The following is an 18270-nucleotide window of genomic DNA, read 5'->3' on the forward strand; positions in this document are numbered from 1 at the left end:
GTGGGGAATATTCACAAACGCTTGTGCAAAGTCTATGGAGCATCTGCCGTCGACAGAAGTACAATTAGTCTCTGGGCACGAAAGGTAAGGTTATCAGAAGGCGGTTCGACGGAGCTCCACGATTTGTAGCGTTCGGGGAGACCCATCCACGGCTGTCAGACCTGACACATCTGACCTAACCCCTCAGACTTTCACTTGTTTGGGCTATTAAAGGGGGTAGGACATCAAACGGGCTGACTTGGAGCGGGAGAGGCATCACAGGATATTTTAATTTCCACTGTCTATTCTTTTACAAATAAATTCATTAAACTTTGAAAGCATGATCAGGAAGGATTCAGGATTCATACTAGTAGCAGTGGAAGCTCAAAAACGTAACAAAATACATTTTTTTACATGTTAAATTTCATCATTTTTTTTACTTACTACTGGCTGTATTTGTTGCTATAGGTACAGTTTTCTTGCTAAGTAAGAGAGATTCTTCGATGAATTTTGCACAGCATACAAACTATAGTTACATGTGTATGAAACTCTAGACTTTATTTAATTTATGAAAAAATGAATGAACTGTTACATTTTAAACTTCATGTTAAGAAAAAACTCAAATTTTATGGTTAATTATCTCAATTTTTACCACAGTTTTTAATAGATTTAGAAAATTCTAGAGTTTCATACATCTGTAAGTACTGCTTGTATGGTGTGCAAAATTCATCGAAGAATCTCTCTTAGGAAGAAAAGTGTACCTACAGAAACAAATGCAGCCAGTAGTAAGTGGAAAAATGATGAAATTTCACATGTAAAAGAAAAGGTATTTTGCTGCGTTTTTTAAAACTTCCACTGCTGTGAGTGTGAGTCCTCAATCCTTCCTGGTCATGCTGACAAGTTTTATGAATTTATTTGTAAAAGTATAGACAGTAGAAATTAAAATGTCCTGTGGTGCCTCTCCTGTTCCAAGTCGGCCCGTTTGATGTCGTTCCCCCCTTAAAGGACGCCATTCGTGGAAGACAGTTTTAAAAGAATGAGGAGGTGATTCACACAGTGAAGCAGTGGCTCCGCCATCAGGACGAGGATTGGTACCGACAGGGCATACACGCCCTTGTTTCCCGCCGGAGGAAGGCCATAGAACGGGATGCGGTGCATTACTTTCTGGGGAACCCTCGTATAGTAGGAAAAATAGAGGAAACTATCCGAAAATTACAAATTTTTAATTATATCACATGATTTTCTTGTTATTTGTTGTCCGATTGTCTGTCCGCGTGTTAAGACCCCTTTTCTTCACGAACGGGCAGCTGCGCCAATCGAAATTTACGTCTCCTACTAAGGCTTGCGCTTCCTTCAAAGTGTTAAAAATTGAAGCTGCTAAGTCAATGCAATTAAAAGACATGGCCGATTATGTCATATATTTTGATATTTGCAAACTCATTCATAAAAATCTAAGTAATGTTTGACGGTAGAAATGAAGGAAAAACGCAATGAATCGTTAATTTGTAATTATGTCACACAAATTTATTTTTTTGTCATTTGTTATTCAAATAACTTTGAGCACTATGGGACTTAACTTCTGAGGTCATTAGTCCCCTAAAACGTAGAACTACTTAAACCTAAGTAACCTAAGCACATCACACACATCAATGCTCGAGGGAGGATTAGAACCTGCGACCGGCGGTTGATGTGGCCGAGCGGTTCTAGGCGCTTCAGTCCGGAACTGCGCGACCGCTACGGTCGCAGGTTCGAATCCTGCCTCGGGCATGGATGTGTGTGATGCCCTTAGGTTAGTTAGGTTTAAGTAGTTCTAAGTTCTAGGGGACTGATGACCTCAGATTTAAGTCCCATAGTGGCCCCGCGGTTCCAGACTGTAGCGTCTAGAACCGCTCGGCCACCACGGCCGGCCAAACTTAAAATTAAAACATTCCCGAAAATTTTGGAATTCCCAGGACGCATATCTGGGCAGTATCAATGTCAGTAACGAGCAAAAATCGTCGAGATTCTTGATTTCTGGGATGGATGAACTCGCTACATACATAATTAAGTTATGAGGAAACTCAGAGTGCGATCCCTACTCGCATGTGACCAGGGTTCTCTATTCTTCCTGTTGTTGCAATTTCAATGACCCGACTTGTTTTCCGCTGTAAGGCAAATGGATGAGTGTGGGATCCTCGGTTGGGAGGGTTGAAGCAGAGGGCGCCAGAGGTCTCGGGCTGCCCTCCGTGCGACCGCCGCAGGTGCACGGCCCTGCTGCCCACCTGGGCGACCACTCCAGCTGATAAACCCAGGCTGGCGCGGTGACTCGTTCGCTATTCCACAGACGAACCTCGGCGAAATTGAAACCGGGCTCCGGTGGCAGACCAAAGTTACGCCAACAAGATACCGCCGCCCTGCGAAACTTTTCTCGTTTACTGCGGCACTGGCCGCGGCACAAAAAAACAAAAGCCCCGCAAATCATTAGGCGCCGTGTACTCGCTCCACGTCCGTCGGTTCCTCCGTCTTCCGCCTGCTTCCTGCAGCGAACGCCCTTCTGGGGGCGACGGCGCAAAATCGGCGTAAACACTCGGCAATTAAGTCTAATTGGCAGGGGGAGGGGTATTCCGGGAACGCCAGCCCGCGGCAGCAGTCGCTCCCCGAGGCTCGGAGCTGGCGGCCGAATTACGCCAACTCTGATCGCCTCGGAGGGCAATCTACTTCTGCGGGCCGGCGGGGTTTTCCCTGCCGGGCAAAACACAGCCGCGCCGCGCCGCGCCGCGCGCAGGGACCGGCTCCGGCGAGGACTTCCGTGACGTGTGACGTCATCTGGTCCTGCTGCCACAGCCAACCGCCGTTGACTGCGTAGCCGAGGAATGTGCCGCAAGCCGGCTATGCGGTGGCGCTCGCCTCGGTGGTTGCCAGTTCGAATCTTAGTGAGACGTCATTACGAAGCAGTTCAGCAGAATTTTACTGCACGTGGCTAACACCGACAGATGGTCCAGAAATGGCTACAAATCGATGAAAAAAACAGTGACACTTTGATAAATCACTGAAATCGGTAACTAGCTGCAGAAGCAGCATATGCCAAAATTAGATACAGTTCCCCACAGTCATTTAATGAACAAAATAAGAGCATATGGACTATCAGATCAATTGTGTAATTGGATTGAAGAGTTACTAGGAAACAGAACGCAGCATGTGATTCTCAATGGAGAGAAGTCTTCAGAAGTAAGAGTGATTTCAGGTGTGCCGCAGGGCAGTGTCGTTGGACCGTTGCTATTCACAATATACATAAATGACCTTATGGATGACATCGGAAGTTCACTGAGGCTTTTTGCGGATGATGCTGTGGTATATCGAGAGGTTGTAACAATGGAAAATTGTACTGAAATGCAGGAGACTCTGCAGCGAACTGACGCATGGTGCAGGGAATGCCAACTGTAATGTGCTGCGAATACACAGAAAGAAAGATTCCTTATCATTTAGCTACAATATAACAGGTCAGCAACTGGAAGCAGTTAATGCCATAAATTATCCGGGAGTACGCATTAGGAGTGATTTAAAATGGAATGGTTCAAATGGCTCTGAGCAGTATGGGACTTAACAGCTGTGGTCATCAGTCCCCTAGAACGTAGAACTACTTAAACCTAACTAACCTAAGGACATCACACACATCCATGCCAAAGGCAGGATTCGAATAAAATGGAATGATCATATAAAGTTGATCGTCGGTAAAGCAGATGCCAGACTGAGATTCATTGGAAGAATCCTAAGAAATGCAATCCGAAAACAAAGGAAGTAGCTTCTAGTACGCTTGTTCGCCCACTGCCTGAATACTGCTCATCAGTATGGAATCCGTACCAGATAGGGTTGATAGAAGAAATAGAGAAGATCCAATGGAGAGCGGCGCGCTTCGTTACAGGATCATTTAGTAATCGCGAAAGCGTTACGGAGATGATAGATAAACTCCAGTGGAAGACTCTGCAGGAGAGACGCTCAGTAGCTCGGTACGGGCTTTTGTTGAAGTTTCGAGAACATACCTTCACCGAGCCGGCCGGAGTGGCCGTGCGGTTATAGGCGCTACAGTCTGGAACCGCGTGACCGCTATGGTCGCAGGTTCGAATCCTGCCTCGGGCATGCATGTGTGTGATGTCCTTAGGTTAGTTAGGTTTAAGTAGTTCTAAGTTCTAGGGGACTGATGACCACAGTAGTTAAGTCCCATAGTGCTCAGAGCCATTTGAACCATACCTTCACCGAGGAGTCAAGCGGTATATTGCTCCCTCCTACGTATATCTCGCGAAAAGACCATGAGGATAAAATCAGAGAGATTAGAGCCGACACAGAGACATACCGACAATCCTTCTTTCCACGAACAATACGAGACTGGAATGGAAGGGAGAACCGATAGAGGTACTCAAGGTACCCTCCGCCACACACCGTCAGGTGGCTTGCGGAGTATGGATGTAGATGTAGATGTAGAGAATCAGTGTGAGAATAATACGAAAATGTAATTCGCCCATGAAAAGTAGTGGCTTGCAAAACACTCTTTCGATCGATTCTTGCTTACTTCTCGTCGATCTGAGTCCTCTATCAGCTTGAGGAAACATAAGGGTAGACGAGAAGAGCAGTACATCTCGTCACAGGTTCGTTGGTTCGCGCGAAAGCGGGACGGGAGACTACACATGCAAATTCTGCAGCAGACACTGCAGTAGGGGCGTCGTGCAACACGTTCAGGTTTGCTGTGGAAACTGAGACAGCGTACCGTTTAAATACAGCAGGTAACGTGTTACTGCAGCACACATTTTTAAAACTGACCTGACGTGAAAATGTAAGTGAAATTAGAAAGTGGTTCTTCGGACTCATCGATCACAAAGGTAAACCTTTTGTGTCCACGACTCCCTTGACCTTAACATAAAATCCGTGCCTCTTTTGCACATGACACACTCTGCGTTTGGGGTAAATAAAGTTGAGTTTCGAAAAAAAAGAGTACGCATGGTCGTAGCTTTATAACAGTTAATATAACACATTTCAATGGAAATGGAGATGAGCGTTTGGCCGCGAGGCCCCTTGCTGGGCAGGTCCGGCCGCCTCGGTGCAGCCCTTAACACAGTCGACGCCACACTGGGCGACCTGCGCGCCGGATGGGGATGAAATGATGATGAAGACAACACAACACCCAGTCCTTGAGCGGAGAAAATCTCCGACCCAGGCTGGAATCGAACCCGGGCCCGTGGGACGGCAATTCATCACGCTGACCACTCAGCTATCTTTTTTTTTTATTGTTGATCGTTGTGTTTAGTCGTTGCGGACGTCAAACCACATCCGTACAAGTTCGTTTGTTGATCCTTCCCATCGGTTTTTTTATTACAGACGCTGACCAGCTCTGACCGAACACGCTGAGCTACCGTGCCGGCTATCGGGGCGCACACACATTTAAATCATCTTTAATGACACCACATGTTCCTCTTTCAACGACATCAACGAGAAGGATGAGATTATTTCTTCATTATCAGTTCTTCAATTATCAGTGCCATATTGAAAATAGTGGCTCGCACCTCTATTTAAACTGTCATTCCCGATCCGAATTTCTTGTTGATGTCTGCTTATACTGAAAAATCTACCTCGCGTAAGCAGGATGTTGCAAAAGCTTTCGAAACTCGTAGGGTCCTGTTACTTACTTGCGGGTGCTCCTGCTTCTCCAAACTCCGAAAGTCAAGCAGTGATAATCAAACGAACATCGACTTCAACGTGGGATCTGAAGAAATATCAGCAAGTTTCTCTTGATAAGTGTTGATGGCAGTTCTGTTGTGAAAGGATATTTGAGCCAGATGTGTTGGTAGCTTCCTGTGGAAAACATTTCAGAAAGTAATCAATAAGAGCAGTTAAATCATCCACAAACGCAGACTTCATTGTCTTCCAAAACCCCGTGAAGAGCAGATAAAATGTGATTAATGTTTTGATCATCCAACTATTTCCTCCACAATAGTAGTTTCTTCTTGAAACCTCAAATTTTGTATGGCAGTTGCTGGATATTAGTCTTATTTCCTTGAAGGTATACATTCAGTGCATCGACGTTTTAGGATGTCACAAAGATACGCCAGCTTCAGAACACTCACAGTCAACGAAATTCTCTGAACGCAAATGTTTCCCTCGAACAAGGCAAGAGAAAATATTATAACTTTTCAACTCACTGCCATGTGAAACGAAGCGAGAGTTGCTGAAATAAATTGGGAAAACGGGTTTAGACGCCACATCAACACACATTTGTTGAAAATATTTCGACTTAATTGGCCGACTTTTAATTAAGTTTAGCACTTAAATTACTTATTGAAAAACCTCATGAAGGACAGAGTTCATCCTCTTTCATGTCAATGCTACTCGGTGAATAAAACGGTGAGACCAAAATGCGTGAGGAATCCCTTTACTGATCAGAGCTTGCAATATGCCGTAACAGCCAACCATACTGCAGCCTCCATCTGTAAATCCGCCTCCACAGTACTCTCAATTAATGTTACTATCTTCCGTAAAAGGGTACAACATTTAAAAGAGGGCTGATGCTTTTGTTGCGAGAGTAATTTTCCTGCAGAAAATATCTTCATGAAATGCATTGCAATGAGTAAACCGCACGAAACATATTAAAAGCGGATTATTGTACACTGTGTCCAAAATTAAAGCAACAAACCGCTGTTTCCCCGTCCTGAGGCTAATTACCGATATAATTATACAAACTGTCAACAGATGTCCGCCGCGAGGGATTAGCCGAGCCATCTAAGGGCGCTGCAGTCATGGACTGTGCGGCTGGTCCCGGAGGAGGTTCGAGTCCTCCCTCGGGCATGGGTGTGTGTGTTTGTCCTTAGGGTAATGTAGGTTACGTAGTGTATAAGCTTAGGGACTGATAACCTTAGCAGTTAAGTGCCATAAGATTTCACACACATTTGAACATTTTTTTGAACAGGTCCGTACGATCCTGTCCTGCACGGAAGGCGGCACTCCGGTCAATGGACAACCACACCAACGTTGACGTCAGGGCACCTGTCAAACGGGGTGGTGTTTGCTGGGTGGTGCTGCAGCCACAACCGCTGTGCACACAGTCACAGACGGTGCAGTATGGTGCAGAGAAGACGCCCACCAGACTCTCTCAGGTGGCGGGCCGAAAGAAGAACGGAAGCAGGGCAGTTGCAAGCTGATGTGGCCCGGTGGCTTAACGTGAATCATTCTGTTGTTTCTCTGATGTGGCGACAGTTTAGGGAGACAGAAACCGTATCATAAAGGCCAGTGCAGGGCCGACCACGTGTGACGTCAGAATGAAAGGACCGTTATTTAGCTGTCACCAGCATCGTATTACAAACTGACGAGACCTGGACTCAGCAGGTAGCATTTCCATTCCGTACTTTCAGAGTGCATCTAAGATTTAATACGGTCGCAGGTTCGAGTCCTGCCTCGGGCATGGATGTGTGTGATGTCCTTAGGTTAGTTAGGTTTAGGTAGTTCTAAGTCTAGGGGACTGATGACCTCAGATGTTAAGTCCCATAGTGCTCAGAGCCATTTGAACCATTCTGTATGATCCGGCCGTTGTGGCCGAGTAGTTCTACGCGCTTCAGTCTGGAACCGCGCTGCTGCTAAGGTTGCAGGTTCGAATCCTGCCTCGGGAATGGATGTGTGTGATGTCCTTAGGTTTAAGTAGTTCTAAGTCTAGGGGACTGATGACCTCAGATGTTAACTCCCATAGTGCTCAGAGTCATTTGAACCATTCTGTATAAGCCGGCCGCTGTGGCCGAGTAGTTCTAGGCGCTTCAGTCTGGAACCGCGCTGCTGCTAAGGTTGCAGGTTCGAATCCTGCCTCGGGAATGGATGTGTGTGATGTCCTTAGGTTTAAGTAGTTCTAAGTCTAGGGGACTGATGACCTCAGATGTTAAGTCCCATAGTGCTCAGAGCCATTTGAACCATTCTGTATAAGCCGGCCGCTGTGGCCGAGTAGTTCTAGGCGCTTCAGTCTGGAACCGCGCTGCTGCTAAGGTTGCAGGTTCGAATCCTGCCTCGGGAATGGATGTGTGTGATGTCCTTAGGTTTAAGTAGTTCTAAGTCTAGGGGACTGATGACCTCAGATGTTAACTCCCATAGTGCTCAGAGCCATTTGAACCATTCTGTATAAGCCGGCCGCTGTGGCCGAGTAGTTCTAGGCGCTTCAGTCTGGAACCGCGCTGCTGCTAAGGTTGCAGGTTCGAATCCTGCCTCGGGAATGGATGTGTGTGATGTCCTTAGGTTTAAGTAGTTCTAAGTCTAGGGGACTGATGACCTCAGATGTTAAGTCTCATAGTGCTCAGAGCCATTTGAAGCATTTTTGTCTGTATGAAATTGTCTCCCTGAACGTGGAAGTAATGCATGCGCATCGAGCCAGCACGAGACTTGGAGGACATAATTTTCGATCCAAACATGACTAGTGGCGTTTTTGTGGATGAACCGTATCGTTGCTGTGTTTTCGCTGGCTGTTTGCTCTTTCACACATTGCAATATGGGCTTGTACACTCCCCAGAGTTCCTCAAAATTTGTGAAGCTTCACACGTATCCCATATATGTCTGTTCGAATGTAAGACTTTTGCATAAATTTTAGTTTAGCCATGTGTAGTAGTAATTCTGACCAAGTCTTTATTTATTTTGTTCAAGTTATTTTTATGCCTCTGACGACACGATCCTGCAGTTAAATTCGCTGAAATGTATGTCATTTGACTTTTAGACGTTGATCATGTCATATGCAGTTCTATTTGAAATGTAAATTAACGGATATTAATATCGTTTACACTGGCACAAGACAAAGATCCGCGTAAGAGTCAAAGATTATCGTTGTGCATACGGAATTCACATTTGCGAAAATAAGTTGTAAAGTCATTTGGCGGTAATACCAAATGCAATTAATATATTTACGTTTGTTGTATTCTAATTAGTGATGTATTTGCAGGTTGTGCCCGTTACCATTATGATCATAATTAACCTTTATTAGGGATACCATTACATGGAGATTCCTCCACACGTGAGGAAGATAAGATACGTGACAACAGTTTTTCACTGTGGCAGAGATGGATAAAAATTTTTATGTGCATTTCTGACTTTATTTTTCTATTCTTCAAGTTATTATAACTTTCGACATTTCTTTCATAACCAGGTAGCTTGAAAATGTCCATGCGGGCGAAATTAGCTAATAGCGCAATAGTATGAAATAAAGTACTTATTTAAAAAATACAAACATCCTACGTAGGACAATGAATTCCCTCAATGTATTACTATTGATCTCTAACACTTATTCGTTGTGGTTTAATACGAATATTAAGTGACATTAGATAAATCAGTATTAGAAATCGTACTTATTTAACTGTGAATGTTTAATTACTTCAACAATTAGTGTGCAGCATGAATTTTGAAGGCATGTCTAGTTTTCGGTACTATTAGCTAGGACACCATTCTTCTGATGTCACTCAGACTATGCTAGTCTTCTTTCAACATCCATAGAATTATGTTATGCCACTCATATTATAGTTGGGAGTTAACTAAGTAGTACTGCTGTTAATTCTTCAAGGAAAAGATGATTAAATTAAACAAAATTTTATTAAAAATGGTTCAAATGGCTCTGAGCACTATGGAACTTAACTTCTGAGGTCATCAGTCCCCTATAACTTAGAACTACTTAAACCTAACTAACCTAAGGACATCATATACATCCATACCCGAGGCAGGATTCGAACCTGCGACCGTAGTGGTGGGTATTATTCAGACGTAGAGGACTTCATTCTCTCGTTGTGGATCGTTGCCATCCGTTAATGGGCTGCTGATTCTGTCACTTTTGTTTACTATCTAATTTCACCATGCATTTCTATGGAGAATATAGTTCCTGCCACTAACTTTCGTCCTGGCACTGCCACAGTGCAGTTTGTATGTCAGCACCCTGTCCAGCGTGACACTCACGTATTTGCGGTTGGGACAGTGCTTTGTTCCTCTCAGAGTAGTCTGGAGCCGTCTGGATGCAAAACTGTTGCAGGAACGAAAGGCGCCAACGTGGAAATACAGATGGCAGTCCCAGATAGAACTGTTCTGCAGGGCTTTAACGAGCCTCTCTTCAACTCCTCAGACACACTGCTTTGGACGTCCACAACTCGACCATCAGTCCACAAGAAGTTCGAGATGCCAGTGGGTAGTGGTTAATTTTTTTATCAAACCCCGCACGGATCGAGTGACATCACACGAAAGCCTCCGGTAGCGAAAGTGGGGCAGCGAGTGTTTGGCGCCCTGAAGGAAAGAGAGCCATTGGGGGTCGCTCACGTGGACTCGCACGTGTGCCTCAGGAAGAGCACGCGACCCCTGGCAGTGACAAATGACGGCAAATGGCGTCCTCCAGGTCTGGCCGTTACTCACGAGACGGCAATCAATATGGCGCCAGCTGACGGCCGACAGACGGCTGGTTTTACATTCCGGCGCGGAAACACTTGGCTCCGCCGCCTCAGACAATTTATGGGGCCCGGCATGCGTCAACACATCAGGCCGGCGAGAGAAATTAATACTGACGACGACGATTTATCGCCGCGCCACGCCGTCCATTATACGGGCGCATTTCTCCCGGTCCGATACGTACAGGAAATCGAGTTAGAGCCCATAATATATATATATCAGTATATATACACATAAGTCAATATGACTCACAGCTCACTGAGCACAACGTTCCGGATTCCTCCATTACGCCGCACAGCTCTCAATGAGACAAGCGATGTGGGGTGATAAATGCGACACATAGCGTGTAACGGCGCCTGCCTCGACATGGACGGTACAACGTCTTCCGTAGAGGCGTCAGTTGTGGGATCTGAACATTGTCAGTCCATTACTACCGTGCCTAACCGCCGTATTTCCCTTTTTTTATCTTAGCGGAAGAAGTGTGCCGACGTCGAATATTTGGTCGGATATAACAAAGGATCAGAAGCGGTTTATCCGTCAGTGACAGCTCCTGTTAAAAGCAGAAGAGGAGCTGCAATGATTGGCATTTCTCAATGGAAAAAAAAACATTCTACAGTTGACATCTTGGGTTGTCGGGTGTTCTGCCGGATATCAGCGTCGTACTTGCACGATATTTCGGTCATGTAGCTCGAGACCTTCATCAGGTGCGAACTGAGACTGCTCCTCGAGTGGACCTGGTCCAGTATTTATGCCTATGTCATTAGATCGCCGGGAAAGCCTGAAGAGTTACATTCTACAGTTCTTCTTACAGATGACAGAGGACCGTTTCCAGAACAGCAGAATCAACAAAAATAAAAAATAAAAATCGAAAGGCAGCAAGTCTTTGAGATACAGTAACTTAATTACTGAAGTACGCAGGAGCTAAAGTAGTTGCAGCACTTTTAACTATAAAATGGTTCAAAGAGATGAAGCACCCCAAGAATGGAAGATACCATACCCAGGGTAGTTATAATTAAAGTACAACTGCTCACAGAGGTCCGTTGTGGGCTGCAGTTCCCGTATGACAGCGAAACTTGGTAGATATTCTGACTAGTTAATACGGGACTGATTTACGCTAGAAAAGAGTTTGTTTCAATTTTGGCCACGAGGTGCAAAACTGGCGTTCTGCAGCATCTCGTCCATGCTCCGGTGATCAGGCTGGACAGACTGTGCAAGCGGCAGTTAATAATAACATCAATATTATGCCTTTCCCACTTGATTGACCTCCTCTCTCCACGTTCTGCTCCTAATCCATTATATAGGGAAACATATCTATACGTCTTTCTTGCATTCACAGCGCCAGATTTGGCGAAAATCGGAACTAACTTTTTCTCAGCGTAAATCGGTTGCGCATTAACGTGTTGTAATATCTACCAAGTACCACTGCCATACGATAACTACAGTCCCTGTTGGACCTTTGTGAGTAGCTGCACTTTAATTATAATTACCGTGCATTAACGCCAGATATAAGTAAGGAAGCAGGAGAGAGCCGACTAATTACAGGGGTAATGTCTTTCGTGAGTAGGTTATTAAGTGCTGCAGTAACAAAACGTTGTAAAAGATAGCGCATGTCGTAGTATTGAAGGAACAGTCGGGTTTCACTGCTGGGAATAGTTGTGTTGATCTTTTGTGTACGCCAGATGCGTCAGAAAATCAGTATCTCCATTTGGTGTTTGTTGATTTAGAAAAGGCCTGTGGTTCTGTGCCAAGGAAGTTACTATGGACAGCCCTGGAAGTGGTTGGAGTGAGTGGCGCATTAATAGATTCTGTGAAAAGGCTGTACCACCAAGGAGGAGCAATTGTAAAGGTTGTTGGTAAGATATCCGAAAGTTCTAAAAATGGCTCTGAGCACTATGCGACATAACTTCTGAGGTCATCAGTCGCCTAGAACTTAGAACTAATTAAACCTAACTAACCTAAGGACATCACACACATCCATGCCCGAGGCAGGATTCGAACCTGCGACCGTAGCGGTCGCTCGGTTCCAGACTGTAGCGCCTAGAACCGCACGGCCACTCCGGCCGGCGAAAATTTTAAAACAAGTTAGGGATTAAGACAAGAATGTTATATGTCAACATTATTTAACCACCTTGAGGCTGAAGCTTTTTTTGTGTGTTTGCTTTAACAATACTTATGTTTCTGGATGGGATCCGCCTTTAGCTAAACACAATTTTGTTTTTTATCCCAAATATGTTTCACTGCAGTTGCAGCATTATTATTTTATGGCTGTTAAACATAAAGAGTGCTCTTTACTATTTGTATATATGTAAATATTAGTCTTTAGAATTGTAAGTACAGATTTTAGATGAACACATAAAATTCTGGATTCATATCTTTTAACCACATTTTGCCTACATTAAGCTGTATATGATTGCAGAAGACAAACTGTGAAAGAAAACAGGCCCTATAAAAACATAATACATCAGGAAAACAACACCATGATATGAATACATGATTTCATGTGTTCGTCAAACATCTGTAATTACGAGTTTAAAAACTAATACCAGTAGAGAACATTCTTTATGTTTAACAATCACAAAATAAAAGCCCATTGCATCTGCAGTGAAACAAGTTTGGGATGAAAAACAAAATTGTGTGTTGCTAAAGGTGGACCCCGTCCAAAAACATAAGTAACGTTTCCAGAATGAGATTTTCACTCTGCAGCGGAGTGTGCGCTGATATGAAACTTCCTGGCAGATTAAAACTGTGTGCCCGACCGAGACTCGAACTCAGGACCTTTGCCTTTCGCGGGCAAGTGCTCTACCAACTAAGCTACCGAAGCACGACTCACGACCGGTACTCACAGCTTTACTTCTGCCAGTACCTCGTCTCCTACCTTCCAAACTTTACAGAAGCTCTCCTGCGAACCTTGCAGAACTAGCACTCCTGAAAGAAAGGATATTGCGGAGACATGGCTTAGCCACAGCCTGGGGGATGTTTCCAGAATGAGATTTTCACTCTGCAGCGGAGTGTGCACTGATATGAAACTTCCTGGCAGATTAAAACTGTGTGCCCGACCGAGACTCGAACTCGGGACCTTTGCCTTTCGCGGGCAAGTGCTCTACCAGAGTGAAAATCTCATTCTGGAAACATTCCCCAGGCTGTGGCTAAGCCATGTCTCCGCAATATCCTTTCTTTCAGGAGTGCTAGTTCTGCAAGGTTCGCAGGAGAGCTTCTGTAAAGTTTGGAAGGTAGGAGACGAGGTACTGGCAGAAGTAAAGCTGTGAGTACCGGACGTGAGTCGTGCTTCGGTAGCTCAGTTGGTAGAGCACTTGCCCGCGAAAGGCAAAGGTCCCGAGTTCGAGTCTCGGTCGGGCACACAGTTTTAATCTGCCAGGAAGTTTCATAAGTAACGTTATTTAAGTTGTATTCAGAAGTTGTTCTTGGTTATACGTATAGGCAGTGCACAAGTTTACATCCATTACTGTTTACCGACGATCAAGAATTTAGAACTTAGGATGACAATGATGCCCTGCATCACATGAGAAAGTTAATGGATGCTAATAAACAATGGGAAGTAAGGGCCAATACGAATAAATCAGAATATCTTGTTGTTGGAAGAGGGCAAGTTGAGGATTGGGACTCTGAGTATAGGCGAGTAAGAAATGTGGAAGTGTTCAAGTATCTGGGTTCACTATTCGATAAGACTGATCAGTGTAAGAGGATATATAGCCCATAGGATAAGTGACGCGAGGGTAGCTATTATATCATTAAATCGTTTCTTCTGGAATCGGAATACATCCAGACGAACAAAGACAGCAACAGCAGTATGTCGGATAATGGACGAGAGACAAAGTCGCTACTCTTACAGTAAATTAAGAAGCACTACAACGCACTTACTGGGTAGTAAACTAATAATTACTGGAAACTTATATTTTGGTGAGTCGTACAGGTAACTTGCAGAAGTCAGGCAGACGTAGAACAACACGAGAAATGTATTTTGAACGTAGGGAGTACAAAACACGAAGTGAATGTAAACTAAAAAGCACTATTTTTTCTAACAACACACTTAAATCGACGCTGTTAGTAATAACATAAAACAGTGTAATGACTCAAATAAAAAAGTAACGATTAGACGGCGGGCAGACGTTAAAACTGCCTTGTATAAACACCATCGACATGCACTGAACATAGGGTGTAAATCACGGAAGACACGAAACGAATTAAAACTCTAAAAAGCGCGTTATTTGCGACAACAGTATTAGACAGACACTGTCCGGAAATTATGGAGAGCACTGCAGTGTGTCCAAAACAACTCGTACCGCTCCGCCACTACAGCTTATCTGCTAAGTAAGTATTTCTTCAAAAGACGTTCCAAGATGAGTATCAACAAAAGTGAAACAAGGCTAGTGGAATGAGGTCGAATTGAATCTGGGGATAACGAGGGAATTAGATTAAGGGATGGAAAACGAAAAGTAAGTGACGAGTTTTGCTACATGAGCAGCAAATTAACTGTCGATGGCCGATGTAGAGACGATCTACAGTGCAGACTGGGAATAACAGGAAAATTTACTAACTTTGAATATAAATTTAAGTCAAGAAGTATTTCCCGGAAGTATTTGTGTGGAAGTAACCGCGTATGGGAGTGAAATATGGACGATCCACCGTACAGACAACAAGCGAACAGAACATTATGAAATGCGGTACTACGTGAGGATGTCGAAGAAGAGGTGGGTAACTGAGGAGGAGGAGAATCGAACAGGGGAGAAAAGAAATGTGTTTCACAACTCGGGATCGGCTGATAGATCATATCCTGAGACATCAAACAATCGTCCATCTCGTATTGTAGGGGAGACTGCAGGGTTGAAACTGTTGTGGGTGACCAAGGGTTGACTAGAGCGGGCAGTTTCGACTCGATGTAGGTTGCGGTAGTTATTCAGAGGTGAAAAGGCTTGCGCAGGGCAGACTAGGGTGAAGAGCTGCGTCGAGCCAGTCCTCGGACTGTCTAGTATTTTCGATACGTGCTGCTCTACCAATTGTTATACACAGAGAGTTTGTGAATTAGTTACAAAAAAGTAATATTTAATTGTGAAAAAGGTAGATAACATACAGAAATGTTTGCTACAGCATTGAATGCAGTATATCGCCATGTTTTATTTACAAATGTTCTACATCTACAACTACACATATACTCCACTAGCCACCAAGCGGTGTGTGGCGGAGGGCATAATTGGCGCCAAAGTCATATTTCCCCCCTTCTGTCCCACTCGCGGATCGCGCGAGGGAATAACGACTGTCTGAACGCCTCAGTACGAGCTCTAATTTCCCTTATCTTTGAATGGTGATTATTGCGCGATTTGAAAGTTGGTGGTAATAATATATGCTCTACATCCTCGGCGAAGATCGGATTTCGGAATTTAGTGAGCAGCCCCTTCCGTTTAGCGAGCCGTCTATCTGCAAGTGTGTCCCACTTCAAACTTTCTATGAGATTTGTAACGCTCTCGCGATGGCTAAATGAACCAGTCACGAATGTTGCCGCTCTTCTTTGGAGCTTCTCAATCTTTTGAATCAGACCCAACTGGTGACGGTCTCATACAGACGAACAATACTTTGCGACTGGACGAACTAACGTATTGTAAGCAATTTACTTTGTTAAAGGACTCCATTGCTTCAGGATTCTACCAATAAGCCGCAATCTAGAGTTCGCCTTGCCCGATACTTGTATGATCTCATCATTCCATTTGAGACCATTTCGAAGAGATACGTGACGGATGTTACCGCTTCCAAAGACTGGGCATTTATTTTGTACTGGTACATTAATGGGGATTTTCGCCTTGTTATACGCAGCAGATTACACTTACTAGTATTGAGAGATAACTGCCAGCACAGGCTTACATTCATGTTTTAAGCATCTTCTTGCTTCCCACTGTTGAAGATCAATTAGGGGGTGGCGATTGCATCTTTCAACACGATAGAGCATCTGTTCATAATGCACCACCTGTGTTTACACGACAATAACATCGCTGTAATGGCCTGCACAGAGTTCTGACCTGAATCCTATAGATGTTTTGGAGCGACGAGTTCGTGCCAGGCTTCACTGACCGACGTCGATACCTTTCCTCAACGCAGAACGCCGTGAAGAATGGGCTGCCATTCCCCAAGAAAACTTGCAGAACCTGATTGAACGTATGCCTGTGAGAGGTGAAGCTGTCATCAAAGCTAAGGGTGGGCCAACACCATATTGAATTCCACCATTACCGATGGAGGGCGCCACGAACTTGTAAGTCATTTTCAGCCAGGTGTCCGGATACTTTTGATCACATAGTGTAGGTGCCCCACGGAAGTGTTATAGCACTGCTGTTATTTCCTATACACATAAATTGTGTGGCGGACAGGTAAGCAGCAGTCTGCTGATGCTGTGATGTATGGGACGTTGTTGCAGGTGAGTAACTGTAGGAGGACACAAGATGACCTGTGCAAAATTTCTAGTTGGTTTGATGAATGGCAGCTAGCTCTCAATGCAGAAAAATGTAAGTTAATGCGGGCGAGTAGGAAAAACGAAGCCATAATGGTGGACACATTCTTGAATACTGTTCGAGTGTTTGGGATCTGCACCCAATCGGATTAAACGAAAACTTCGAAGCAATTCGTACGCGGTCTGCTAGATTTGTTACGGTAGGTTCGAACAGCGCGCAAGTATTACGGAAATACTTCGGAAACTCAAATCGGAATCACTAGAGGTAAGGCTACATTCTTTTCGAGGAGCACTAGTGTGAAAGTTCCAAGAATCGGCATTTGAGGCTGATTGCAGAGCAATTCTACTGTCGCCAACACACATTTCGCTTAAGGATCATGAAGATTAGAAAGATGAGGGGTAGTATGGAGGCATAGAGACAGTCGTTTTTCCCTCGATGAATTTGTGAGTGGAACAGAAAAGAAAATGACTGGTGGTGGTACAGGGTACCTACTGCCACGCAACAGACGATGGTTTACGGAGTATATATGTAGATATAAACATAGGTTCCGTTTTTCCGATTACGTTCAAGCTTCAGACATCGCCCAAGAAGAAACTTTGCGGCTGATTAGTACTACCTGACTGAGCGAGACTCGAACCGGGCACCTTTGCCATTCGTGGACAATGTTTTTAGCGACTAAGCTACAGAGGCACGACTCGCGGCCCACCCTCACAGCTTTGCCTGCGCCGGTAACTCCCCCCCCCCCCCCCCCTCCATCCCAATTCTAAAACTTCGTAGAAGCTCTCCGGCATATGTGGGATTAGCACTTCTGGAATAAAAGCGTAGATGTTCTCATAGCAGACAGCTCTAGCCACAGACTGGATGCCTTACCTGGTGTCTGCAGAAGCGGTGGCAGATGATGCAGCGGGGGTCCGCGTGGAACAGCGGCAGCTGCGTCATTGGCGGTCGCCGGTTCACAACCCTGTCGAGTCCCTGTGTATATCCAATAGGCGTGGAGTGTATTTCACCTATAGCGGCGACGTTTCAAGCGGTGGAAAGGATCAACACGCGCTACGGCACTACAGCCTCACGGGATCGTATCACGGTCTTATCTGTAAACACTGATACGAGGGAAGAAGTAGTAACACTGTTCACAAACTGTGGCACGTGGTGCAGTGTTTAGCGAGCCCGCCCTACTCCTGCAGTGACAGCTGTTGGTGTTGCGGGCACGGCTGCAGTACACACGGCTGCCCTCGACTGACACCTCGGGCCCGCCTTTGGAGACGCCTAACGCAGACCACTGTGCGCTTTCGGTGCGCGCAGACAGATCGCTTCTTTCCGTGACATCCCTTTCGCTGACAACGCGTTTTCAGCAAAAGCGGACGGGCGCGTTCGGTGATCCGTCAAACGGTTTAATCAGGGCTCTATATGTCAATTGTCA

General features: G+C 45.0%; 1 protein-coding gene across 1 annotated transcript in view; it reads right to left on the reverse strand.

The window, feature by feature from the left end:
• Positions 1 to 17789, reverse strand: part of LOC126147741 (skin secretory protein xP2-like) — an 84722-nt gene extending 66933 nt beyond the window's left edge. Inside the window, exon 1 of the mRNA XM_049915716.1 lies at positions 17721 to 17789. Coding sequence (XP_049771673.1) covers positions 17721 to 17789 — 69 coding nt within the window. The remainder of the gene's footprint in view (positions 1 to 17720) is intronic.
• Between the last annotated feature and the right edge of the window lie 481 nt (positions 17790 to 18270).

This window comes from Schistocerca cancellata, chromosome 1 (genome assembly GCF_023864275.1).
Source record: "Schistocerca cancellata isolate TAMUIC-IGC-003103 chromosome 1, iqSchCanc2.1, whole genome shotgun sequence".
NCBI classification, from domain to species: Eukaryota; Metazoa; Arthropoda; class Insecta; order Orthoptera; family Acrididae; genus Schistocerca; species Schistocerca cancellata.